We start from the raw sequence: 27,947 nt of genomic DNA on the forward strand, positions 1-27,947 counted from the left end.
CACTAAGGCTAATTTTAAAAAATTTCAGAGCCATGAATGTAAGTCAAGAGCCCAACTCTCATTTTCCCCTCTAAAGCCAAATGGATTGACTTTTGGGAGTAAGGAGACAGTAGGATCTGGGTTTACGCAGAACTTCTGAAAATCAAGCCACTTCTTTAAAGGCTTTAATATGCATTAAGATGTCCATCTTTAGAGGCTCTAAATGGAAAAGTTGACCCTGCTCCTTAAATTTATATGACACCCCCTGTCTTTATTTCCTTTGCATTTCTCTTGACCTGGTCTTAGGTTTGTCTACTGGGAAATCTCAGAAACTAGTGTTTATAAAGACCCCATCTAGTCCAGTCGTCCAGCTCAAGGTTGTTGTTTAGTGTATCACCCAAGAGCTAACCTCAGTAGATTCAAAAAAGCTCCCTCAAGTCCTCTCTGTTCCATCTCCACCCAGGGCAGGACTGACCCCAAGGCTTTCTCCACCTGAGTCTAGTTTAAAATGAAAACTGGGGTTTCCAACAGGTCACTGTGAGATAGGCACAAAACGTATATTGTCAGTCAAAAGGATTTGGGCACATCACGCTTTTAAACCCCTTTAAAAATCCCTCCCCAAGTGCTCAGCTAGGAAGCCATTAGCCAAGGTGATATCATAGAGTGGAGAATGGTTTGTCCATTTCTTGAAGATGGGCTAGGCTTGGGAGTGGGGTCTGGTGGGTTAGAGCAGAGGGGCCCAGGAGTCAGGACTCCTGAGTTCTATTCCCACCTCAAGGAGGGGAGTAGCATCTAGTGGCTTAGAGTGGGGATACTGGGTGTCAGGACTCCTGGGTTCTGTTCCTGTCTTTACTACTGAGTCATTGTTGGGGAACCCGGTGCCTCAGTTTCCCCAATGGTTATAATAATGGTTACCTACCCCTCAGTGGGGGTTTGGGGGGGTCTGTGAAAATTAACAACACTTGGATGGCAGCTGCTAGTTAGCAGAGCCAAGGGTTTGAATAATTTACAGCATGTTGTTCACTTTGTTTTTCTCCACCAAGCCCACAATGGCTGTATTTTTTAACTTAGTCATCAATGGCCTTTCCATTCTGAGCCTCGCAAATCAAATCTGCCCCTAGCCATGCCAGTCTTCTACCCCAGAATGTCTCAAAGGGGAAACATCTGCTGCCAGCTGTTTTGATAAACAGGACACAGATGTTCTCAGTCAGGCTAAATTGGAGAACGGTTCTTGGCATAACCACAAAGACCTTCAGAGCATGATACAAGAGGAAACGGAGAGTAAATTTAACCTTCCCTGAAATTAACCTATTTGCTCATGCTCTGAGAATGACTCGAGGGCTCACGGCAGATGAACAACTGAACATCAGCTCGCAGAATGCTGCTGAAGCTAAGAGGGTGAATGCAAGCTCAGGACTTGGGATGTCTAAGCAGGGGAACATCAAGAAATAAACTGGACATTTAATGGACTCTATGGGCTCTTTCAATGGGATTTCCATGGGATTCCCTTTGAGATACACAGGACTGGAAGGGACCTCTGGGGTCATAAACTTATTAAGCAAGATCCTAAAACTTTTGCCCCCCTCTCCTCCTAGGTGAAGATGGTTCCTGAACCCCTTCCTGTGATGGTTAGAAACCTTCTTCTCCTTTCTAGACTCAGATTATTCCTGGCCATTTCATACCCACTGGTTCTTGTCCTTTAGCACCAGTAGCTCTTCCCCGGCCTGGTGCTTATCAATAACGAGGAGAAATAATGGCTCAGTTGAACGAGGCTGACAGTGATTTCAACACACACGCAGCTCAGATTTCTCCCTAAATTCGATTTCCAGAGTATCCAGAGTCTAACATTGGCACTGAGGGGTAACTAGCACCTCTGGGGATCAGGTCACTTCCAGGCAGGGGAACGAGGAGTGTGACTTTAGGCAGCAGTGTTTGCAGATGTCCATCTCTGTAAACTGGACCAACTTTCCCCGCCCCACAGAACGGGCGCCCCTAGGGAGGGTGAGTTGCAGAACTGACTGAGAACAGCTCAGTGAAAATCCTGAGGTCACGGGACGAAGATAAAAGAATCCGCCACCCCACCAACGGTCAGAGCAAAGGGGGACTTTAAAGAGGGAGAATTAACCAGGCTATGATCCAACTGGGGAGGTACTCAAGTTCTCGGGGGCAAGTGCCCAAGGATTTATGACAATTAGTCAGGTCTCCAACTTTCAACTCATTCAGAATATCTTGGCTTCTACAGTATGATGACACCTAACAGAGAGGGCGATTAGCTAGATAAATGTGGGGAGGACTGGATGGATGGATGGATGGATGGATGGATGGATAACAGGGGACTGGAAGATACAGTGAGTAGTGTTCTTATAGGTTAAATCGCACAAAACCATCCTCTAATGCAGCAACCAATTTTTTAATCCATTTTATTTTGGATCAAACACTCAATTCCCATATAAGTTGCACATTAAACAACAGAGCAAATGAGAGACTCTTCTCCCTTGACAGAGTCCAGGTTGACCAGCCCTCAGGACACTACAGACCTGCAAACACACACACACACTCCCACACACAAGGAAATCCGGTCCTTGCCATGGGACGGGAGTGGAGGGTTGAGGGGAATGGGGCTGAGTTCAGGCTCCAGTGTGGGCTGTCCCTTGGGGACATCCGGGGAAGGACTCTGCCCTCCCTGCTCTGGGCTCTGCAGAGCTCAGACCCTTCAGTGGCCGTTGTGGCACCCTCTGAGTTGCTGTGGAACATGGTCCCTCCAGGAGTCCGGAGAAAGGGCAGGAGCCTGGGAGGGCTGACAATGGAGGGAGGGAATGAAGAGGATGAAGCAATGCTGTACACCTCCTAGGAGCCTGGAGCCAGGCACACCCTGCACCTGTGGGACACAGAGAGCAGAGGGGTTCAGCCGGTGCCATTGGACTTGGCGTTGGGCTCACGGGCAGCATCCTATGCTGGAAGAGCAAGGCCAGAAGGGTCCTGTGGGACCATCTAGCCTGTCCTGCTGTGTAGCCCGGGCCATGGACTTGGCCCTGTCATGCCTGTGTCCTGCCAGGATCTCTGCGTTGAGCTGGAGCTCAACTTCCAGACAGAGACACCGGCCTTGTCAAACCGCCTCAGGGAAAGACCACTGCCCAGCGGGTGCCACATACCAACTCCCTGGGGAGACACGGCTGTCTAAGCCGATTCTGCTTCTGGTTCCAGGCCCTGGCACCATGTCCCCGCCACAGAACCGGCTTCACAGGCTCCTATGGCCCTTTGTGCATCTAGGCCCCACTACAGATCCTTAGTGATCATGGCTGAGTGGTTAGTGATTGACGCTCAATGCTCCTTGAACATTTGTTCTGGCTTCTTAATTAGTGATCATTCCTTTTTGGTCATTGATCATTCATTGCTGATTATTGATAAGTGATTATTATCAGTCGATAATTACTAGCAGTTTATTGATGGTTGATGTTTGATCCTTGAGCCGGCTCCAGCTGTGCTCCTGTCTTGTTCCCATCTAGCTCCAGCCCGGCTCCTGTCCTGGCCCCAGGCTTTCCTCTCTCCAGGTAACCTGGTCCTAAACCTGAGCTTTAATTCCTGACTTTGGTTTGAGTCTCTGACAACCATAAAATCACACAGATGTAGGACAGGGAGAGACCTCGAGAGGTCACCTAGTCCCGTCTCCTGCTGTGGGGCAGGACTGAGTAATAACTCGTCCATCCCTGACAGGTATTTCTCTAACCTGTTCCTAAAAACCTCCAACAATGCAGGCTCCACAACCTCCCTGGACAATTGGTTCCGCTATTTATCCAGCCTGACAGTTAGGAAGTTTTTTCCAGTGTCCAAACTAAACTGCCCTGGCTGCAGTCTAAGCCCATTGCTTCTTGTCCTGTCCTCACAGGATAACGAGTGCAATTTTCACCCTCCTTTTTGTCACAATCTTTTATGTATTTCGGAAATGTTACCAGGTCATTCCCAGGCCCGGTCACTCTAGTCTTCTCTATTCCACACTAAACAACCCCAGTTCTTTCAATCTCCCTTCACAGCTCATGTTTTCTAGCCCTTAAATGATTTTTGTTGCTCTCCTATGGCCTGTCTCCAACTTTTCCACATCTTTCCTGAAATGTGGTGCCCACCACTGGACACAAGACTCCAGCTGAAGCCGAATCAGTGCGGAGCACAGCAGAAGAATTACTCCATGTGTCTTGCTCACAACACTCCTGCTAATACAGCCCAGAATTTGGTTTTTCCCCAACAACGTTACATTATTGACTCATATTTAGCTTGTGATGCAGTCTGGCCCCAGATCCCTTTCCGCAGTCAGTTCCCATTCTGCATGTGGGCTACTGGTTCTTCATTCCCAAGTGGTTACCTTGCATTTGTCCTCGCTGAATTTCATCACTGACTGTGGGTGACTGGGTAGTTCCCAAGGACGGCTGATGGCTGGTGGCTGCATGCTGATGGGGTGGGATAGATTACTGAGCACTGGTTATTGCTAGAAGCAGTGAAGTGTGACCATGAAGGTAGCGGTTGCTGTTACCTTAAGCAGCGTGACACTGGCGCTGTACAACAGGCTGAGCAAGAAGAGAGCAATGAAGGCAACAGGTGTCCAGAGACCGTCAGATTCCTCCTCTCCTCCTTCAGCATCGATGCCTTGGTCCTCCACTGGGCAGTGAGGAGCTAGGATTGAGATAAAAGGGGCTGGTTAGAGAGGCCTCTTCGTTAAGCCAAGGAGCTGAGTGGGCACAGCAGGGAGCTCTGGTCTGTGCTCTTGGCAGGAGCTCCTGTCCAGGGCCAGAGACAGAGGGCTCCCTGCCAGGGGACACTGGGTGGGCTGCAAGTGGAGACTCCCTGTCACAGGCTGCAATTCTCAGAGCAGCCTCAGGGATTTCAGCCCCCAACTTCCATTACATTTCACACCCTTTGGCTCCTTTGCAAACTCCAGCCAGCAGCACTACACACCCCTCCCCGAGCATGCCCTCCCCCTCCCTTGGCCAGCCAGGGAACTGGGCTGAGACCTGCCAGTGCAGAACTCAGTGGGGCCAGGCACACCCATCAGACAGCAGCATCTTCCCAGTCAATGCCAGCTTGAGCTGTGCTGGGACCGGTTCCTGGGCAGTAGCGGCACCAATTCCCCCACCACCAAAACTCCCTATTTTGGGGACCTGGGGAATTTGCCCACAGAGCTGTTCTGAGACCTCCCACAACTCGTACCATCCCAGAGGGAGTGTGGTCCAATGAACAGACCACTGGGATGAGACTCAGGACTCCCATGGGTCTATTCCCAGCTCTGTCATTGACATTGTGGGACCTCAGGCAATTCACCTCCTTTCTCTCTGCCTCGGTTTCTCTTCACACCCTTTCTCTGTTTGGACATTAAGCTCTTCTGGACAGAGACTGTCAATTACTCTATGTGCGTGCAGCTCCTAGCGCATTGGGGTCCCAAACTCAGTGGAGACCTCTACACACTACTGTAATACACCTAATAATGGGGCCATCTGATGCGAACAACTTTAAAGCCACTACCCGCTTGGACTTCATTTCAATCCATGCTCCGAGAAGGGGGAAGATCTGTTGACCATCGCCACATTTGGGCAACACCTGACCAACCCACCCACAAGCCCGAAGGAAATGGGGAAAGGCATGGCAGCTCCATCAGTAACACCCTGAGCTGCCCCATATTGTCATGACACTGGAAACAGAAGTGATGGTCCCTGTAGCGAGGCAGTCTGGTTCCCCACCACCTCAGAGAGGGACGAGGCCCTCTGGACATCAAAGTGGGCAGAGCCAGTGGAGCTTGCGCCCGCCCCCAGAGGTCAGGGCACAGGACAGAAGTAGAAAAGTCCAACCCCAGAACTCCCTAGAGCCCTGGCCACCGGAGAAGTCAGACGCCTGTGGCAGAGCTCCTGGTGGGGAGACTCCTGCAGTCTGCGACTGACCCAAGGACTGGATTGACCAGCCGAGGCCTGATGCTGACCAGGTCTCGGGGAAGCTGTTAAGTCTGCCTGTGGCAAGCTACCCAGAGGAGTACCCGCAGGAGCCCATGGTGCTGTGTTCTTGGGCCCTGATCCTTTCATCTCAGATCTGCTAAAGCTTCATCAGGGGACGTTTGAGTCATAAGGCAGAGGTCTCTAGTTCTATTCTGGATCACCCTGATTTTGGCCATGGACATTGGACTACAACAGGGTTTCTCAAACAGGGGTCACCGCTTGTGTAGGGAAAGCCCCTGGAAGGCCGAGCCGGTGTGTTTACCTGCCCCGTAGGCAGGTCCGGCCAATCGCGGCTCCCACTGACCACGGATTGCTGCTCCAGGCCAATGGGGGCTGTGGGAAGCGGCATGGGCCAAGGGACTTACAGGCTGCCACTTCCAGCAGCTCCCATTGGCCCGGAGCAGCAATCCGTGCCTGGCGGGAGCCGCAATAGGCCAGACATGTGGACGGGGCAAGTAAACACACTGGCCCGGCCCACCAGGGGCTTTCCCTACACAAGCAGCAACCCCTGTTTGAGAAACCCTGGACTATAACCTGATAAACTGGTTCAAGTGACTCTTTGCAACTCTGAAGCCAACCACCTCTGCTATGAAACTGACCTAAGAACTCAATTCCTACCTTTATGCATGTGTCTTTTAACCAGTACTGACTCTCTCACTCTTATCTTTTTCAATAAATTGTAACTTACTTCATAAGAATTGACTATTTGGGTAAGATCTGAAATACTCATTGACCTGGTGGGTAATGTCTCCAATCCTTTCGGACTGACAGAACTTTTATATGATGAACAAGATTTTCAGTAATCCTCATCCTGTCTGGGTGGGAGCTCAAGGCTGGGTTGCTTTAAGGGAGCTGTATTTCTGTCTTCTGGGTAATCAGTAAGGTATTGTAGAAGCTGTTTTGTTTCTAGTTTGGTGAATCTATCAGGATAACCACCAGTCTGGGGGACTGGCTGCCCCATTCTTTGCAGTTTGTCCCGATTGTGTGATCTCAGCATGGCCCCCCCAGGGACCCCAGTCACTCTCCATGCAGGTCCTTATACATATCATTGAAGCCAACTCTTGAATGTCTCTTTCATAAGCTCAGCTGATTCAGCTCCTCCTATCTCTCACTGGAAGGTATTTTCTCCAGCCCTCTAATCATTTTTCTAGCTCTCTTTTGCACCCTCCCCAATTTTTCAACCTTCTTTTTGAATATTGGACAAGAGAATGGCCACAGTGCATGGGACCAGTTGTCCAGCTACCCCAGTATCCTGTCTTCCAACAGTGTCAGATACCAGATGCATCAGATGGAATGGCCAGAATGGGACAATGGTCAAATGATTAATCCACTGTCATACAGTCCCAGCATCTGACCATAAGAGGCTTAGGGACACCAAGAACATAAGATTGCATCAATGACCTGCTTGGCTAATAGTCATTGATGGACCTATTCTCCATGAATTTATCAAATTCTTTTCTGAACCCAGTCATGCTTCTGGACTTCACAACATCCTTAGTCAACAAGTTCCACAGCTTGCCTCTGTTGTGTGATTGCTGTAAACCTGTGGCCATTTAATTTCATTGGGTGAACCATGGTTCTTGTGTTATGTGAAGGAGTAAATAACTCTTCCTTTTGTCATACGAGTCATGAGAGTATCGACCTCTGTAAAATCCCCCCAGTTGTCTCCCTAGATGAACAGTCCCAGCCACTTTAATCTCTTCTCATATGGAAGCTGTTCCATAGCCCTGATCATTTCTATTGCCCTTCTCTGAACCTTCTCTATTTCTGTTCTATCTCTTTGGCGATGGGGTGACCAGAACTGTGCGCAGCAGTCAAGGTGTGGGCGTGCCGTGGATTTATACAGAGGCAATGTGGTATTTGCTGTCTTATTATCTGTCCCTTTCCTAATGATTCCCAACATGTCGTTACTGCTTCTGACCACTGCTGCACGTTCACCCCAGAACCGGATGCTGTATTCCAGTGTCAGTCTCCCCAGTGCCGTACTCAGAAGTGAAATCACTTTCCCTGGTCACCACCCCCCTGGTCACACATCCAGGGACAATGGGGACGGAGCTCGTGGCAAAGAAAGATCCTAACTCAGTCTCACCCTGATGCCTAGCTCCCTGCAGACATAACATCAGATTCCTGGGGGCTCTGCCTCTGCATCTTATGTGGTCAGGTGAGGACGCATCTGCTAGTGGTTCTGACGCCATAGCAGCCAGGGCTACATTGCTAGACAGATGTGATGGTTAAGATGCAAGTCTTGGAGATGGGAAATCAGGGCTCTATTCCCATCTCTCCCACTGACCTGCAGTGTGACCAGAGACAAGCCACTTGGGCTGGGGTCTTTAAAGGACTCTTAGGCAGTTAGTTGCCACTGAAATAAATTCATAATTCCAAGGGGAGTTGGGCATCTCACCCCTCTGAGCATCCCAGATATAATCCTTTTGTGCCAAAATATCCCCTCCCAGCCTCTCTGTGGACAGGGATGGACAGCTAGACTCATGACACTGCATGAGGATGGATGGATGTTGTAGAAGCTAATATAGACAGATGACACTGCAGATGTTGGATGGATGGACAGGATTGCAAAAGGGAGAACAGACAAACTCAGATATTGCCAACCGAAATATGGATAAACAGACACAGTGCAGAGAGAGAGATTTGCAAGTGGGCAGGAAAATGGACAGCTAGTAAAGAGGGGGAAACAGACACAAGTACAGCAGAGGATAGAATGGATGGATAGATCCTGCCACAAGGAAACACCAAAGGGTTATTGGTGAGGGATGAGAACCAGGAGTCCTGGCTGCCAACCCTGACACAACCCCCCTGCTATAACCCACTAGACCCCCACACACACACTCTGCCCCCAGAGCTGGAAAAAGAACCCAGGAGTCCTGACTCTCCATCCCCTTCTCTCTCATTAATTTGCACATTTCATCCCACACACAAATGTGTAACACCCAGTCTCACTGAGCTGAAACCGGATCAGAGCTGGTGACCCCTAGAGACAAAAGGATCCATGTCCCATTCACTACACCCTGAGCCAGGCAGATTGGGGCAAGTGCCCCCTACAGGGGAAAGGCTGAGTTCTAACCTTGAATCTTGCGGATGGTCTTGACAATGGCCGACGGGATGTCTCGGTGTTTCATGGTGCAGGTGAACTCCTCCCCTGCCTGCCACTCCTCCACGCACATCCACAGGATGCTGGTTGCACTGTAGGTACCATCTTCCTGCAGCACCGGATCCCTGGAGACCACGGCCAATGGTCCCCCGCTACCCCGGTTCCAGGAGACCTCCAGGCTGCTGGGGTCTACATGCCGCTCACCAAACAACTGATGGTGGCGTTCTGCGCTATGTAGAGGTCCTCCAGGGAAGGCAGAAGGAGAGACACCTTCAGTGGGTGTTGATTACAGTTGCTGCCACCTGGTTGGGGGCAGGAGGCAACGTTGAGGGCTGGAATGAGCCAATACTCAGGAGGCACCAGCTGATAAATAAGTACCTCTGTCTGAGGGGAGCAAAGCCGAGGGGCTGTTTGGGAAGGGCCCGAGGATCATTGGGGTGGGAAATAGGGCACTGGCTTCCCTGATGGAAGGGGCACGATCCTCATCTCATGGGGCATCAGGAATAATGGCTGAGGTTTTCCAACACACCCCGGGATTGAGATTGGGATTCCTGGGTCCCATTATGATTATTTGGGTCTCTGGGTCCCATGAGCAGATCTGAAGGCCTCTGGCTCCCATGGGAGAAAGACTCATTGGTGAAATCACGGCAGGGGACAGACCTGACACGTTTGCTCAAATCAGGGTCCTTCCAGTCTCAAATTCACGAGCCCAACGAAGATGGCAGAGATGACAGCTGGGACACAGAGAGGAGAAACGACCTGCCCATGGTAATTCCTGACTCCTTTCCCCCATGCTCTAACCACTAGCCCCCACTCCCCTCCCACAGCTGGGGATAGAACCCAGCAGTCCTGGCTCCCAGCCCCCTGCTGGCACTACTAGATCCTGCATCCAGAGCTCAGGACACAACTCACGTCCCCTAAACCCCTCCCCCTACACAGGCAGAAGGTGCTCTTTATATTTCACCCCAGTGATATTCCGGCTGCTGGTCTCCCAAAGTCCCTCAGGGTTGTGACCACAACTCTCACTGCAAGCCGATGTGGGAGTTGAGAGCGTGACTCCCTTTGGAAACCCCAGCATTGAAGCCTGAACTGGTGCTAGCTCCCTCACTAGCCCCTGGGGTAATGGGGGGCCCTGGCCATATTGGGATGAACAACCCTCTCGTCGCCCTTTGGAAGCTTCAACTCACATTTCTGTGACTTCGCCTTCACCTTCCCCGTGTCATTCAGCGTCATGTGCCACACCAGGCAGAAATCCTGGGGCCCTGCTTCTCCTTCCCCCGTGGGCCTGGCCACTCTCAAGATGCTCCGAGTGGAGTAGGCCTCAGCAGATCTGACACAGGGCCACTGCTGTAGTGGGAGGCAGGGACTATGGAGCTGTTGTGCTCCCAGCAGAGGTTGACGTCTGCCGGGAAGAATCCAGTGACGTCACGGAGGAACGTGTGGAAATCTTTCTTCCCTGGAGTTTCCTCTGGGTCCAGGCAGGAGACAGTGGCTGAGACAGTAGGTGCGTGGGCACCGTAGGCTGGAAGGGACAGAGATGTGAGATGAAGCTAATTTCTCTCCCAGGGATGGAATGTGTCTCCTCTTAGTCCTTGGTGGAACATGTGAGGGGTGGCCAACCTTGGCCATATTTATTATGTATTTGCTGTTTTTCCTTAAATCCACAGCTTATGCTATGACCATGGAATCTCAGCTTTCATTTAGGGTCTATCCCCACTGGCTGTAAAGAAAAGTCTGAAAATATGATCCCCACTCACTCCCTTTGCTTCCTGACTCACAAACCAGGAAGCAAATAAAAGCAGCCCAACATTTATTAAAATTTCTAGATTTTTTGCACCTGTTTCACAACTTTGTGCTTTGAAAAATTGAAAAGGGCTCATAGAAGAGCCTCAATGATGATTCAGTAGCTGTAAATGAGAGATTTAAGGAGCTATATTGATTCAGTTCAGGGCAAACTGAAGATGTGACTTGAACAGTGTATGAATACCTTCCCGAGGAGAAAACATCAGGTACTAAAACAGAGTTTCTAAAACAGGGGTCACCGCTTGTGTAGGGAAAGCCCCTGGCAGGCTGGGCCGGTGTGTTTACCTGCCCCATCTGCAGGTCCCGCCGATCGCGGCTCTCACTGGCTGTGGATCCTGCTCCAGGACAATGGGGGCTGCTGGAAGCAGCATGGGCCAAGGGACTTACTGGCAGCCGCGTCCAGCAGCTCCCATTGGCCTGGAACAGCTATCCACGGCCAGTGGGAGCCACGATCAGCCAGACGTGTAGATGGGGCAGGTAAACACACAGGCCCGGCCAACCAGGGGCTTTCCCTACACAAGCTGCGACCCCGCTTTGAGAAACCCTGTACTAAAAAGTTCTTTAATCTACCAGAAAAGGCAGAACAAGAACCAATGGCTGGAAACTGAAACCAGACACATTAAAATTCGTTGTAAGGCAACAATATTAGAAGAAAACCATTAGAACAAACTATCAAGAGAAGTGGTGGATTCTCCATCTCCTGAGGGGTTCCAATCCAGACGGGACGTGTCTCTAGATGACGCGTTAGTCAAAGACATGTTACTGGGCTCGACAAAGGGGTAAATGAGTGAAATACTCTGGCCAGGGAAACATGAGGTCTGACTAGATGACCTGATGATCCCTTCTGGTCTCAGACTCCATGAATCTACCTTTGATGGACCATCTTAACCCTACTTTCTATCTTCTGTCCCTCATCACCTCTTGTGAGGGCCCCAGATGAATCACCACTTTGAAAGACCCAGGAAACATCCACCAGATCCTCCTCTATTGCCTCACCTCCCTACTGGAGTCTAGTGAATTCCAAGGCCTTCATTTTCCATGGCAGAAGCTGGTCTGAGAACATGCACCCTGACAATTATTGTGGTGGTGTCTACCGGCCCAGACTGAGACCACAACCCCCTCCTGCGAGCCGGCGAAGGGACGTGAAAGAGATCCCCTGTTCCAGAAACAGACACCAGCTGAGAGAAACAAAGGACCCTTATCCCCACTTTGCAGGCTTGGGCACAGAGCGAGAGTAAAGTGACTTTGGCTGAGTTCACACAGGGAGTTGGGACTTACACGCGGACGTACTCACTTGTGTCCATGAGTGGCATATCCTGGGTGACTTCTCCAAAACAAGGAGGTGTCACTTTGCAAGTGAACTTGGTCCTGCTCTTCCATTACTCCAAGCTTATTTCGTGGGTGCTGGTGACGCTCTGGATCCCATTGCTTTGTTCCAGGTTTCCTGTCTCTGCATCAGAGCTGGCTTTCTCATCACTTCCCAAGCCACCTGAACATCTACCAAGCTATAACCCAGCACCCGGCATGTCACACAGGCTGTCTCCCCAGTCAGGTCATCGTAAGACGGCTCAGTGACAGAGACGGATGGAGCCACTGAGGCAGGCTCAGAAACACAAAGAACTTGTTTCAATAGGGAAAGACTGGCGGAAGACTCCATGAATTCCCTGCACCATGAAGGATACTACAGTGATGGGTGTTACAGAATCATAGAATATCCGGGTTGGAAGGGACGTCAGGAGGTCATCTAATCCAACCCCCTGCTCAAAGCAGGACTAATCCCCAGACAGATTTTTTGCCCTAGTTCCCTAAATGGCCCCCTCAAAGATTGAACTCACAACCCTGGGTTTAGCAGGTCAGTGCTCAAACCACGGAGCTATCCCTCCCCTCTTAGAGGGGGACTGTCAGTCCCCTAATTTGTGAACCTCAATTTCATGGGATGTTAGAAGGAAGAAAGATAGAAACCATTGAAAAAAAGCCTCTTTCTAGCTATCGACAATCCCGTAGCACTTTCTGTCTCTCCATCTACACTTTCCTGTGCAGACCTCCAGCTCTTTATTACTAATTATTCACGTACACACATCCCCTTTCTCCATCCATCCATCCATCAGACCTGTCTTTCTACCCAGCCATCACATCCATCTTCCCCTCCAGTCATTCCTCCTTCTATCCACAGTATCTAGCTCTCCATCCATCCAACCTCCATATCTTTCACTGCATCTATCCATCCCTCTCCCACCCACTCCTAGTATCCATCTCTTGATTGTATTTCTATGTCACCCTGGGATCTGGGCACAATCCCGCTTACCCTTAGATGAGGCTGGTTTCCAGGTAACCCTTCATCTCACCCCACCTTGCACGGCCACAGGCCCTCACCCAAGCACTTGCTGGTCGTGCATGGAGTACTCCGTTCCCCTCAAAGGGTGGGTCACTTGACAAGTGTAGATGTCCCCCTGCTTCCAGCTCTCCTTGGTGATGTTCACTCGGCTCTGGCCCACATAGGTGCCGTCTGTGCCCTTCCCAATGGAGAACTCCGTGGTGGGAAGATTCCACTTCTAGCCGTTCACCAGACATTTCACTTTGGCTGCACCTGGGCTGAATCTCAGGAGGAGGCAAACCACCTCCAGCTGCTTCTCCATGATGTTGTGCTCACAGGAGGGGTCCAGGAGGCAAACCTCAGGATGAATAAGAGCCTCACATACTGGCAGCAGAGAGACAAAATGGATACCAGCTTAGAATCATGAATCAATTGCATTTGTACAGCACTGAGCACAATGTGCTCGAGTACTGAATGACAACAGAGAGAGGAAAGTTTTACTTTTCCCCCCTTCCTTCCCTCGGCACCATTCCATCTCTCTATCTCTCTGTCTATGTCATCGCCTTGTTTCCATCCATACTTCTGTATTTCCATTTGTCCACCCACCTAGCCCATGCTCCGTACCATCCTTCCCTCTCTTTCACTCTCTCCATCTTTCCCTCGTCTCTGTCCATCCATACATCCATCCCTTTTCTTCGCTATCCTCCCTTCCATGGACTTTATCATTCTATCTCCCCCACTTCCTCTGACACTTTAGTGCACCCTTCTGCCTCTGTCCTTTCATCATTCTCTGGCACCCCAAAATAGCTCACCAATCGTGATCTCCACATCTATCATTTTACGGGATGGGGTGTGCTCCACACTGCACTGGCAGGTGTTGGGTGCCAGGCCGCAGGAAGGGGCGGTGAGCTGGCTGACAAGGGAGAAGACCCTGCCACTGCTCTGTGCCGTGGCTGGGATGTCTTGATTCCGTTGCTCACTCTGCTGGAATTCCACTTGATGTCCACGGGCTCCGGGAAATAGCCGCTAGGCAAGTTACAGTCACCTCACAAGTGGGGCCCCCAGCTACATCGTCACAACAGGGGAACAAAGGGAACACAGAGGAGGCTTGCGGGAGCTCTATCTGAGAGAAAGGCAAGTCAGGATGTTCAGAACTGAGAATCCTAAACCCAAAAAATGGTGGGACTCCAACCTCAGAAGGGGTTCTACAGAGCTTGGCATAAAACCCAGGACCCCTGGCCGTCAGCCCGCTCACCTCTCCACTCCACCACACCCCACTCCACTCCTTCCCAGAGTCACAGATAGACCCCAGGACCCCTGGCCGTCAGCCCGCTCACCTCTCCACTCCACCGCACCCCGCTCCTTCCCAGAGTCACAGATAGACCCCAGGAGTCCTGGCTCCTAACCCCCTACACACACAAACCCACTAGATCACTCAGTCCTTTAAGAGCTTGTGATGCATACAGAGAGATGTGCTGAAGGAAACATCTGAATAGCTATCATCTCACTATCCTTCCCTTTCCAGGATCAGTCTATCCCAGACCTATCGTTAGAACGGGGGCAGGGCTGGGAGCCAGAACTCCTGGGTTCTGGCCTTGGCTCTGGGAAGGGACTGGGGTCTTGTGGCTTAGAATGGTGAGGCTGGGAATCAGAACTCCTGGGTTCTGTCCCTGGTTCCAGGACAGCAGTAAAGGCTGGTTCTTCACACATATGCACCCCATGGCAGGTTCTCTAAAAGGCCTCACCCTCACCCCCCAGAGACTTCAATCTTTTCAGAGGTCTGCAGACTCCATGACCAAATCTCTGGTGAGACGCAGCAAATGACCAATAGGGGCCGAAAAGGGGAAGTTGAGACAAGTGACAGTTGTTTTTTCACCCCAGTGTTTGCCCCCATCCAATCCAATTTTCACACCTTCTCGCCAGCTTCAACACTGACAGCTCCTGCGTGGGCGTCACTGAGCGATAACAACCTATAATTATCTTTGGTGACCATTTGGGGGAAGAAGAGGGGATGCCCAACAGGCAAAGAAACCTCAGATGAACAATCCGACTGACACAGACCTCAGTGGGATGCAGGGACACAACTTCCCGGTCTACAGTGCTGGGCCGCGACCCACCATGGCTGAGAATTTGGTGAGTAAATTAGAGGAAAGTGGCTGCTAGTGGGGTGAGTACAGGGGGTCTTTTAACTCCATCGGAATGAGCCCTTTAGAGAAGAAAACTTTATAGAGAGAGGAGTAGGATTCTTGGGCTCTCTCCCCAACTCTGGCAGGGGAGTGGGGTCTGGTGTTCCGGGAGGGGGCGGGAAGCCAGGACTCCTGGGTTCTCTCCTCAGCTCTGGGAGGGGAGTAGGAGCTAAGGGGTCAGAGCAGGGGGCTGGAAGCCAGGACTCCTGGGTTCTCTCCCAAGCTCTGGGAGGGGAGTGAGAGCTAGGGGGTCAGACCAGGGGGCTGGAAGCCAGGACTCCTGGGTTCTCTCCCCAGCTCTGGGAGGGGAGGGGAGTGGAGTGGAGTTTCGTGGTTAGAGCAGGGTTGGGGGGTTGGAAACCAGGACTCCTGGGTTCTCTCTCCAGCTCTGGGAGGGCAGTGGGGTCTAGTGGATTACAGCTGGGGGGCTAGGTGGGTAACAAAGGCCAGGCTGTGCCCCTGCCCCCAGGCGGAGATGGGGGAACAGAGGTGCTTTTCTCACACTCAACTTATAAGCTGTGATAACAGCTTTGAAAGGGGTCCAGAGCTGGGCTAGCAGGGGGCTGCACATAAGGAGTGAGGGGCACTGGCAGGGCTGCAGGGGAGCCCAGGGCTGGGCTAGCAGGGGATGCAGGTCAGAAGTGAGGGGACCCAACAGAGCTGCAGGGAAGCGCAGGGCTGGGCTAGCAGGGGCTGTGGGTCGGGAGTGAGGGGCACTGGCAAGGTTGGGGGGCAGGGCTGGGCTAGCAGGGGCTGTGGGTCAGGAGTGAGGTGCACCAGCAGAGTTGGGAGGGACAGGGATGGGCTAGCAGGGGCTGTGGGTCGGGAGTGAGGGGCACTGGCAGGGTTGGGGGGCAGGGCTGGGCTAGCAGGGGATGCAGGTCGGGAGTGAGGGACACTGGCAGGGCAGGGGGGGCAGGGCTGTGCTAGCAGGGGATGCAGGTCGGGAGTGAGGGGCACCAGTAGGACAGAGGGGGGGCAGGGCTGGGCTATAAGGGGGCTGTGGCTCAGGAGTGAGGACGATCAGCAAAGTGGGGGCAGCCCAGGGCTGGGCTAGCAGGGGGCTAAAGTTTGGGAGGGAGGGGCACCAGCAGAGCTGTGGGAGAGCTGTGGGGGTGTCAGGGCTGTGGTGGGTATCAGGGGGCTGCAGGTTGGGAGTGAGGGGCTCCGGCATGGCTGGAGGAGGCAGGGCTGGGCTGGCAGGGGCTGTGGTTTGGGGGTGGGGAGCACTGACAGAGCTGGGTGGGGGAGGCCAGGACTGGGCTAGCGGGGGCTGCACATCGGTAATGGGGGAACCGGCTGAGTGGGGGGGGGACCCCAGGGTTTGGCTAGCAGGGGCTGTGGGTCAAGACTGAGGGCCATTTGCAGACGTGGGGTGCTCAGAGTTGGGGGGCTGCAACTAGACATTCAGGGGAACAACTGAATACTTTTAAGGGGATTTTATTGTCTCCTATCTTTAGCCCAGTAATAAATATTTGGAAACAAAATCTTTCTAAACTGAGGCACAAATTTCCCCTTTGGCATGTTCCTTGTCAGAGGTAACCCCTGAACTCACCGAGTGCAGGAACGCGTCTTCCTGAGCCGGCTCTGCCTCCTTCCACCAGCTCTGCGCTCACGCTCCATGCTGAGAGCTGGGCGGGGGGATTCCCAGCACAGCTAGATGTGAGCTCGGCTGCCTGGGGCTGGACGTAACTGGCAGCTCAGAGGCAACCGCTCAGGGGTCAACTTCCTAACTTGGCCTTTGAGTTGAGATGGCTCTGTTTTTGCGGCGCACTCAGCTGGAGACGCATTGGGCTTCCTTAACGAGGGACAAGCTCTGACGTCTCCAGCTAAAGCCCACTGGAGATGCAGACCCCGGTAAGTGCACCCCAAGGCGCCTCAGTTTTGGGCACCTAGAAAGTGAGGCAGCTGGAATTGTTGGGAGATTTCTTCCGCAGAGTTTGGGAAAGTGTCCAGAAAATCTTCATCCCAATTGGTTAGATTCCGAGTGGTTTCTTGAGTGGGAACCTGGCTAGAAAGGTCGTGAGCTAGGGGTGGTGATAACCAGTCGACTACTGAGTTTGATGGGAGGGAAGGTTTTTTACCCTAACCCCAGGACTATGACCCTAAACCAAACCTTAAACCCAACTACTTAGACCCCCAACTCTGTCCTAGCTCCCTAACCATGACCCTAACCCCAGCATTTTAACCCCGACAGATGCACCCATTCCTTCACCTCAACACCCTAATCCTCATCCTTTCCCTAGAGTCCAATCTTCGTCCTTAACCATGGCTCTCTAACCCCTACTCCCTAATTCTGACCCCCAACTCTGACCCTCTCTTCACACCCAACCCCTAACCCCAACGTCCCAACCTTATCCCCCAAACCCTGACTTCAGATTGCTCAGGCTGCAATGGTCCTGGGATCAGTAGAGTCTTCATTGTTATTTCTCTGTAAAGTTCCTGGCACAATGAGACCTGGTCCTAGACTGGGTTTTCTAGACCACTGTGATACAAGTACTAACGATCAATTATACCCCCAACTATAACCCCAGCTCTAACCCGAACCTCCCCATCTTGACCCTCTGAGCATCAGAGTTTTGGTGTCTCAAATCTGTTATCAAGAATTCCGACACAAGAACTATCAGAACTTGCAAATTAATCCCTTCTGTGAGGACCCAAGAGTCTCAGCAACTCCTCTGAGAAATGGCATCAGACCCGATAGGAATCTGACGGCTGAAAGGCTAGAAATCCAATCACAACAAGTTAAATACTGAACTTGAGGGTGGAAGGGTATTGGACTTAAACCATTAAACCATCGCCCGTAATTCCATCTCTGCAACCTATAGCCCTTATCCCCAGCACCTGACCCTAACCGCTAACCCTTAATCCTCCTCCCCATGTATAATTATAACCCGAACTCTAACCTAAAGGGCCCATATGTCCCGGGTTCAATTGACAGTCCCAGTCTTTCTGAGGATATCTAACCACGTGCGTTTGAGCCATAGAAATGCTTACGAGCCAGCAGTGGCCATTGTTGTTACCACCTAGAAGCCTAATGAGAATATAACATTTAATATTCGTTCCCAAGCTAAAATCGCTAGTACAACAGGGTCTGTTTAGCACCAAGAGAACTGGGGGCCCTGATCCTGCTCAGTCTGTGACACAACCTGGAAGATGGGGGGCAGCCTATCTCAGGTGTCCACTTACACACAGACATTACTAAGACCTTGCAGCTATCAACAGTCTCACCCCAAACTGTGCTGTGTGAATGGAGCAGCGTGGGGCTCACTAGGGGCATTCTCCCCCGGCATTGAGTGCTGGCCCCAGTGCCAAGCTAGGGCCTGGTCTGCACAGAGTGGGGCAGGGCTCAGTGGGGCTGTGTCTCATGGCCTCACTCTCTCTCCCTTTGCAGCTAGCAAAACGGCCCCATCTGTCTTCCCCCTGACCTCCTGCACCAGCGAAGTCACCACCTCCCAGGTCACCTTCGGCTGCCTGGCCAAAGGCTACTTCCCCGAGCCGGTCACCGTGACATGGAGCCCGAATGTCGGCTCCTCGGGCATGAGGACCTATCCCTCCGTGCTGCAACCTTCCAGCGGCCTCTACTCGCTCAGCAGCCAGGTCATCGTCCCGGCCAGCAGCTGGGAGTCTAACACCTATCGATGCACCGTAGAGCACCAGCCCACCAGCTCCAGCATCTCCAAGGAAATCCCAAGTAGGGACGGTGCGGCGCGGCCCGGGGGGGGAGGGGAGTGGGAAGGGCTGGGGGGTCTTGCAGGACCCTGCTCTGGTGACTGCTGCAGGGAGAGAGGATGGGAGCCTGCTAGTGCTGTGAGCCAGTGGAGTCGCAGGGGTGGGTGGGTGGAGAGAGACACCACAGAGCGATGGAAGGGAATGGGGACAGGTAGACGGTGTTGGGTGCAGAGAGCAGGGCGGGGGACTCAATAGGGGGTGCTGTGCTTCAGGGAGCGGGGGGCTCAGCAGGGACCAACGTGCTGCAGGGAGCAGGGGGGTTAATAGGGGCGCTGTGATGCAGCAAGAGGGGGGCTCAGTAGGGGGCGCTGTGCTCCAGGGAACCGGGGGCTCAGTAGGGGGTGCGGTGCTGCAACAAGAGGGGGGCTCGGTAGGGGGCGCTGTGCTGCAGGGAACCGGGGGCTCAGTAGAGGGCGCTGTGCTGCAGCAAGAGGGGGGCTCAGTAGGGGACGCTGTGCTGCAGGGAGCCAGGGGCTCAGCAGGGGGTGCTGTGCTGCAGGGAGCGGGGGGTTCAGCAGGGACCGCCGTGCTGCAGGGAGCGGGGGGGTTAATGGGGGCGCTGTGCTACAGCAAGAGGGGGGCTCAGCAGGGGGTGCTGTGCTCCAGGGAGTCGGGGGCTCAGCAGGGGGCGCTGTGCTCCAGGGAGTTGGGGGCTCAGCAGGGGGTGCTGTGCTCCAGGGAGTCGGGGGCTCAGCAGGGGGCGCTGTGCTGCAGGGAGCGGGGAGGGTTCAGCAGGGGGCACCATGCAGCAGGGAGCCAGGGGGGAGGCGACTCAGGAGGGGTCTGTACAGCAACTAACCCATCACCCTTCTCCCAGAGCTAATCCCCACTGAACCCCAAGCCCCCGAGGTGCACGTCCTCCACTCCTCCTGCACTACCAAGCCAGGTGCCATCCAGCTGCTCTGCTTCGTCTCCGGCTTCTACCCTGAGCCTTTGGAGGTGCAATGGCTGGTTAATGGCGAGCCCGGGTTACTTTATGGGAACACCGCCCCTGCCAAGAAGGACGCCGACGGCCGCACCTTCAGCACCCGCAGCAATGCCAGCATCTCCCAGGACGTATGGCTGGAGGGCAAGACGTACACCTGCCAGGTGTCCCACCCGGGCACTGGGAGCAAAAAGCAGGCCCACGCCCGCAAGTGCGAAGGTGACGCTGAGCAGGGACAGGCTGTCTGGAGAGGCGAGGGGGACACGGGCAGGGATGGAGGGGGGAGGGGAACATGTGAGACTGGGATGGGCTTTGTAGAGGACAGGGAGTGAGGGGAGACTGGGATGGGCTTGGCAGGGGAGACCAGGCCTAGCAGCTGACCTGGACTCTCCTGTCCCCAGAAGAAACAACATCTCCCAGCAACATCCAGGTCTTCCTGGTGCCCCCATCTCCTGCCGCCCTGTACGTGGCCCAGAGCCCCATGCTCACCTGCCTGGTGGTCAACCTGCCTAGCGACTCCAGCCTCCAGGTGGTCTGGTCCAGGGAGAAGCCAGGGTCCATTATCCCTGATCCCCTGACCCTCAATGAGCAGTTCAACAACACCTTCACCGCCTCCAGCTCCATGCCCATCTTCACCCGCGACTGGGAGGCCGGCGAGACCTTCACCTGCAAAGTGGAGCACTCGGACCTGATCTCGCCCCTCATCAAATCGATCTCCAAGAAGCCAGGTAAGAGGAAAGGAGGGTTTCTAAGGGGAGAGACTCAGTCCCAGTCCCCAGCAGGGAGGGATGCTCCTTATGGGGAAGCCCCAACCCCCAACAACCTGGGATCCTGGCCCCTGAGTCCTTTTGCATCCCCAAATCCCCACCCTCAAATTGTGCTCCAGAGATACCAGCTCCCAGTCCCCAGCCCCTCCATCCTGGAAGAGAGAGGGGATCTTCCTACTCCCACACACACACATACACCATCCTTCTCCCCATCTGCCCCAGATGAGTAATGTGCATGGCTCATCTGTGTCCTCCATCTCCACTCACTGAAGGCAAGCAGTCCGCCCCGGGCGTCTACCTCCTGCAGCCCCACATGCACGAGCTGAGCAGCAAAGGAGACTCTGTCAGCGTCACCTGCCTGGTGCGGGGCTTCTTCCCCGAGGACATCTCGGTGCAGTGGATGAAGAACCATGATGGTGAAAAGGAGACCGACTACATCACCACTCCGCCCATGAAGGATGGAGCCAGCGACTCGAACTTCTTCCTCTACAGCAAGCTGAAAGTCAGCAAGGCCAGCTGGAACAGCGGGGACACCTACACCTGCATGGTCAGCCACCAAGCCCTCTCCATGAAGTTCACCCAACGCAGCGTCAGCAAAGTCTCTGGTAAATGAAGAAGGCTCCTCCCAGCCCCACTGCTAGCACTGTCCAGTACAGCTTCCTGTAAATAATCTCTGTGCCCTGCGTGACAACAAGTGAATAAATGGAACTAGTCTGAGCTCACACCCAGGTCTCCTTCTTGTGGTGTGACTGGGTGAAATCTGCGGGTCGCCCAAGGTGAACGAGGTCCCAGGTTGCAGGCTGGGAGAAACTGAGATGCTATAAGACTGGGGATGCCAATTCCCAGATCCTGTATGGGTGGATACATATATACCATGGGGGATGGGGAGATACATGGGTTGATGCCATGAAAGGAAATATGAGTAGTTGCCATGGAAGGAAGGATGGGTAGATATGTGGGTCCATGCCACAGAAGGAAAGATGGATAGATATGTGGGCCTATGCCGTGGAAGGAAGGACAGGTAGATATATGGGTCCATGCCATGGAAGGAAGGATAGGTAGATATGTGAGTCCATGCCGTGTAAGGAAGTATGGCTAGATATGTGGGTCCATGCTGTGTAAGGAAGGATGAATACATGCACGAGTACATACACACCATAGAAACAGTGATGAAGAGGGGGGTATATGCACAGTTACAGACATACTGCAGAGGAACAGACACATTCAAGCCAATCTCAATTGGAAGGCCAGGTGTTCAGAGAGATGATTAAATGGAACATACTTCAGATGGCAGGACAAATACACTGAGATATCACAAGGAGGAAGAGAGAAATAGGGAGATCATTATTTGGATTAAATTAACCCCTATACCCCCAACTGAGACCAGGACCCTGTTGGGATGGGCACAGCACAGACAGCAGGAGACAGTCCTTCTCACAGCCTAGATAGAGAAAGAGGAGGAGGAGAACAGAGGTACCAAGAGGGGGAGAGTCCTGCCCAAAATTACCGAGCATGTCAATGACAGAGCTAGAAACAGAGTCCAGGTGTCCTGCGTGTCCCACCCAGTGTGCCTGCTACAAGATTGCACTGTACACAGTGACTAATGGTTGGATGGTTCAAAAAGGGTGGATGCCAATAGATAAATAGATGTCAAGGGATAGAAAAAATCCCTGGGGATCTGCAGAAGGGTGGATGGATGGATAGAGGGGTGTGTAGGGGGGTATAGATGGATGGATGGCGAATGTTGGATGGGCACACTTTCTGCAGGAGTGATGGATGAATAAATGGATGGAGTGTGATAGATGGATGGGTGGAGATGGGGATGAATGGATGTATAAATGGTAGTGGATTGGTAGTCACATATGGCACTGGATTGGTACCGATGGGGATGGGCAGGTGCCTGGATGAAGGGGTTGTTACACATAGTGAGTGAGTGAGAGATGAGGATGAAAGGATGGGTAAATATAATGGCTGACTACGCATGTTTGGGAAAGGACGGATGGCAATGGATGGATGAGAGTCAATGAGTACCGATGGTGATAGAGGGATGGAGTGGATGAATACTGAAAAAGATAGATAGATAGATAGATAGATAGATAGATAAGTGGATGGGATTGCCTGAGTGGACGGTGAGGGATGAGGATGGACGGATGGAATGATGGACAGCACATTGGATGGATGGTTAAGAACAAAAATGGATGAGTGGGTACAGATCCCTTGGGATGGTGGAAGATACAGATATAGGGTTAGATGGATGTTTATGGATGAGGAAGGATGGAAGGAAGGTACAGATCAGGAGGGATGGATGGAAGATACAGGGATGGATGGATGTTTATGGATGAGGAAGGATGGATGGATGGTACAGATCAGGAGGGATGGATGGAAGATATAGGGATGGATGGATGTTTATGGATGAGGAAGGATGGATGGATGGTGCAGATCAGGAGTGATGGATGGAAGATATAGGAATGGAAGGATATTTATGGATGAGGAAGGATGGATGGATGGTACAGACCAGGAGGGATGGATGGAAGATATAGGGATATATGGATGTTTATGGATCAGGATGGATGGATGGATGGATGGCTAAGCAATCTCTAGGATCCCACTGAGACAAGACCCTCTAGGCTAGAACCTGTGCATGCCCAGAGGGGCGCTGTGTCAGGGTCAACATTTACCCCACATCCCATCCCACCCCAGAGAGGAGCAGGGAGAATTATGAGACAGAATCAGTGGAGGGAGGGCAACTCAAATTCCCTGACCCCTACATACACCTCCCCTGCTAGCTAAGAAACTAAGGGGTCTCTCTCCACCCCATCCCTCCGTGGTAGCTGGGGAGGGGGTCATAGAGCAACAGACAGCAAGCACCCCACACCAGGGATCAGCTTCTGACACCCAGTGCTCGCAAAGCAGCAGCACTAGTAGGGCTGTTATCTGGAGCAGACACTAAGCAGGGACTCACCTAAAGTCTCACTAGGGCTGGTGACATGGGGGTAGGACAGAGGAGGCAGACTCATCTATGGCCCCGCACGTGAGCCCCATCTCCTACCTAGCCCCAATAGGGCACCCACATGAACCCGTGTGTGTGTGTCAGCTTCAGGGCTGGATGGGCGAGCGCAGGGCTTGACCACACCAGTGCCAAGCCCAGCACTTGGCACGTGGTGCCAAAGGGTGGGTAGCAGCAGCGGCAGTGTTAGGGCTGTAAAAGCAGCAGAGAGTTCTGTGGCACCTTACAGACTAACAGACATATTGGAGCGTGAGCTTTCCTGGGTGAATACTCACTTCGCCGGATGCTGTTATCCTGGGGCAGCGCAGGGGCACACACAGTAAGGGAGTGGGGGGGGTTGCTGAGAAAGGGACAGAGAGAGAGAAAGATCTGGTACAGATGGACACACCTGTAACATGGCATGACCCAGGGACCCTCCCACCTGAGCTGTCGTGTTTGTACACACAGAGAGACACACAACACAGAGAGACACAGACATGCACCCAGAGGCAGCCACGCAGCCTGTTCTCCCTCCACTCTAAGATGCAGCTGTACTCTGGGACAGGTGTTACAGAATCTCTCACTCTGTGCTGAGTTGTGTCCTCTCTGGGGTGGAACATGGCGTCTGGTTATTCACGGACCCCTCCCCCGGCACTGAGCTATGTTTTACTCTGGGGTGGGGTATGCGGGAGTCAGTTTATATGGGGATACCTCACCCACATCTAAGAAGCAGCTACCAACTCCAACCAAATCCTCGGAGCCCCCTTTACCTGGCTAGTGAGACCTACATCACCCAGAAGCCATGCACACCTGCAGTGGGCTCAGTATGGGGTGATCTCCCCTCACAGTCAGAGCTGACCTCAATGCCCCCACTGCTATGCTAGGGGGTGCTGTGATACAGGGGGCACCATCTTTCCTCTGAGAGATAAACATGAGCCTCCCCATCATTAAATTACTCATGACTCTGTTCATCAAAGCAACAGTGATCAGCACACCCCATGCCAGCTACAGCTTGGCATTTAGGCAAAGGGTCCCTATCTAAACAGCCCCTGTGTCCCACACCAAAGGGGGCACTTCTCAGTGCCGGCTGAGAGACCACCTCTATAAACAGCCACCAGATGCCACCGTCCCAGTGCCACCCAAGGGAGCCCCAAATAAACAGCCCCAGAGGTTGCTGTGTTCCATCAGAAGTGACTCCGGAGTGTTTAGGTACATTGGGACCAGTGTCATAGAGGTACACGTGTGAAATCCAGCCATCCTGGTCTTTAGCGGGCTCCTCTGTTGTGGTCACATCCTGGCACCTCACACACACCTGTGAATTTACCCTCTAAGGGATCCTGAGCCACCTCTTGTGGGAATGGAGGGAGAGAGAGGGTGTGCAAAGGGAGAGAGCAAGTGAAGATGTGTGTAATGGATGGTTTGATGAATGGAGGGTTGTGTCTAGAGATAGATGGGTGGAGGGGTGTGTAGGGATGGATGGATGATATCTAGAGATGGATAGATGGAGGGGTGTTTGGTCATGGATGGACAGATGGATGGAGGGATGGTTGTATCTAGAAATGGATGGGTAGAGGTGTGTGTGGTCATGGATGGATGGTTGTATCTAGAAATGGATGTGTGGAGGGGTGTGCGGTCATGGATGGATTGGTGGAGGGGTGTGTGGGGATGGATGGATGGTTATATCTAGAGATGGATAGATGGAGGGGTGTGTGGTCATGGAAGAACGGATGGATAGAGGGGTATGTGGGGATGGATGGATGGTTGTATGTAGAAATGGATGGATAGAGAAGTATGTGGTCATGGATGGATGGTTGTATCTAGAAATGGATGGGTGGAGGGGTGTGTGGTCATGGATGGATTGGTGGAGGGGTGTGTGGGGATGGATGGATGGGTGTGTCTGGAGTGGGAATGGGGGAGGGATGGAAGGATTGGTAGAGAAGGGGATAGGCAGGTTGGTGCTGGACACACAGTCCGAGCTCTCTCTGTCACAGTGGCTGAGTCCGAGCTGATGTCTCTTTCTCTCTCCTCAACAGAGGTGATCGTGTCAGGTGAGTTTTGCAGCGAGGACGAGGATGAGGAGCTGGATGGACTCTGGTCAAGCATCTCGGTCTTCATCACCCTCTTCCTCTTGAGCGTGTGCTACAGCGCCACCGTGACCCTGTTCAAGGTGAGAGAGAGAACGAAGGTAGGAACGAAGGAATTAATGCCTTTAGCACAGTAGAGGGCAGCGTGGAGGGGAAAGAAAGAAGAGAAGAATGAAGGAGAAAGGAGAATGGGTGAATAAGACAGAGACTGAATGAATGAGACACAGACAGAAAAGCAGGAAGGAATGACACAGACAGACAGAGCAGCTCCCCCAGCACTGACCCCTCTCACCCTTCCTCTCTCTGCCCCACTGCAGGTGAAGTGGTTTTTCTCCACCCTGGTGCAGCTGAAGAAGGCGAATGGCCCCGAGTACAAGAACCTGATCCAGCGCGTGGTGTAGAAGCTGCTGCTCCCATCTGCCCAGAGACAAGGGTACGGGGCTCCTGGCTCCATTGGCGACACCACTCTGAGTCCCACAGCTGCCCCCCACCAACGCTGTGCCCCTGGGAGACCCCTCGGGGGGGAGACAGGACCTCACCCCACATGGCCTAATCAGCCCTCAGCCACTAGGGATGCTGCCCTGCTCGGAGCTTGGCTGAGACCGGACAACTCCTATCCTGCAGGGAACCAGCACCCCTAGCGAGGAAACAACCCTTCTCCCACTTCCCACCCTCCTGAGCCCAACAGTCCCTGCTCTAGGGCTGGATCAGAGACAGCGCTTCTAGAGGGGAAAGGCCTCACTTCCCTTCCCCACCCCCTGTGCCAGCCAGCCCTCCGCCCTGGGGCAGGACCATAGCCAGAGTTGTGTCTCTCATGCTGTATGTTGCATATTTAGCTCTTCATTGGGATTTTTGTGGATGGTGTGTGTGTGTGTGACTTTTGTTGTGTGCACTGAGTGCCAATAAATAAATAAATAAATAAATAAATATACACATCAGGCTCCATCTCATTCATAACCTCCATCCCGGACTTTCAGGGACCCCTGACGCCCTCCAGAGGGGTATGTCGTGTCTGTAAGGGTGCCTCTAGGCATGGAGAATAAAATGACAGGTGCCCGCTGAACTGGCCCCAATGGGAGATAGGGGTCTAGCTACAAACCCAGAGAACTGGGGCCTCGTCCCTCAGCCTATACAGGCTGGGACGGAGGAGCAGGAAGGGGAGATCTCTGGGGCAGAGAAAGCCACTGATCAGATAGGGAGGCATGCATGAGAAAGAAAGAGAGAAAGAAAGAAAGAAAGAAAGAAAGAAAGAAAGAAAGAAAGAAAGAAAGAAAGAAAGAAAAAGATGTGTACGTATCAGGATGGACGGATGCGTAGACAAATACCAGGGGACTGAGACATACAGCGTCTAGCATTCTCCTTGGTTAAATCTCCCAAAACCCATCCTGAAATGCAGCTACCAATTTTGAACTCATTTTATTTTGGATCAAACTTAAAATTCCTGTGTAAGTTGCAAGTTAAAGAAAGGAGCCAATGAGACTCTTCGCCATTGACAGATTCCAGGTTGACCAGAACTTGGGACACAGATGCGTGTGCACGAGCACACACACACGCGCACAAGGAAATCCAGTCCTTGCCATGGGATGGGGGTGGAGGATGGAGGCGAATGGGGCTGAGTTCATGCTCCAGCATGGGCTGCCCTTGGGGACGTCCAGGGAAGGACTCTGCCCTCCCTGCTCTGGGCTCTGCAAAGTTCAGACCCTTCAGTGGCCATTGTCGAGCCCTCTGAGTTGCTGTGGAACTTGGTCCCTCCAGGTGTCCAGAGAGAGGGCAGGAGCCTGGGAGGGTTGACGATGGAGGCAGGGAATGAAGAGGATGAAGCAATGCTGTACACCTCCTAGGAGCCCGGAGCCGGGCACTCACCGCACCTGTGGGACACAGAGAGCAGAGGGGTTCAGTCGGTGCCATTGGACCCGGTGTTGGGCTCACGGGCAGCATCCTACACTAGGAGAGCAAGGCCAGAAGGGACTGTTATGACCATCTAGCCTGTCCTGCTGTGTAGCCCGGGCCATGGACCCGGCCCAGTCATGCCTGCGTCCTGCCAGGGTCTCTGCATTGAGCTGGAGCTCAACTTCCAGACAGAGACACCG

General features: G+C 52.9%; 3 gene segments (V, D, J or C); all 3 read left to right on the top strand.

Moving 5' to 3' along the window:
- LOC127031857 (immunoglobulin delta heavy chain-like) overlaps positions 1–27,947 on the top strand; it is a 413,673-nt gene that overhangs the window by 325,362 nt on the left and 60,364 nt on the right.
- LOC127031863 (Ig gamma-3 chain C region-like) overlaps positions 15,060–27,947 on the top strand; it is a 214,995-nt gene continuing 202,107 nt past the window's right edge. Inside the window, 2 exon segments of the C gene segment in view lie at positions 15,060–15,310; positions 18,758–19,057. Coding sequence covers positions 18,904–19,057 — 154 coding nt within the window.
- LOC127031884 (Ig gamma-3 chain C region-like) lies at positions 20,148–26,589 on the top strand. The segment is given in 5 exon segments: positions 20,148–20,239; positions 20,422–20,748; positions 21,060–21,392; positions 25,807–25,940; positions 26,175–26,589. Coding segments are annotated over 4 exon segments (798 nt in total).

This window comes from Gopherus flavomarginatus, chromosome 11 (assembly GCF_025201925.1).
Source record: "Gopherus flavomarginatus isolate rGopFla2 chromosome 11, rGopFla2.mat.asm, whole genome shotgun sequence".
Lineage (NCBI taxonomy): Eukaryota > Metazoa > Chordata > Testudines > Testudinidae > Gopherus > Gopherus flavomarginatus.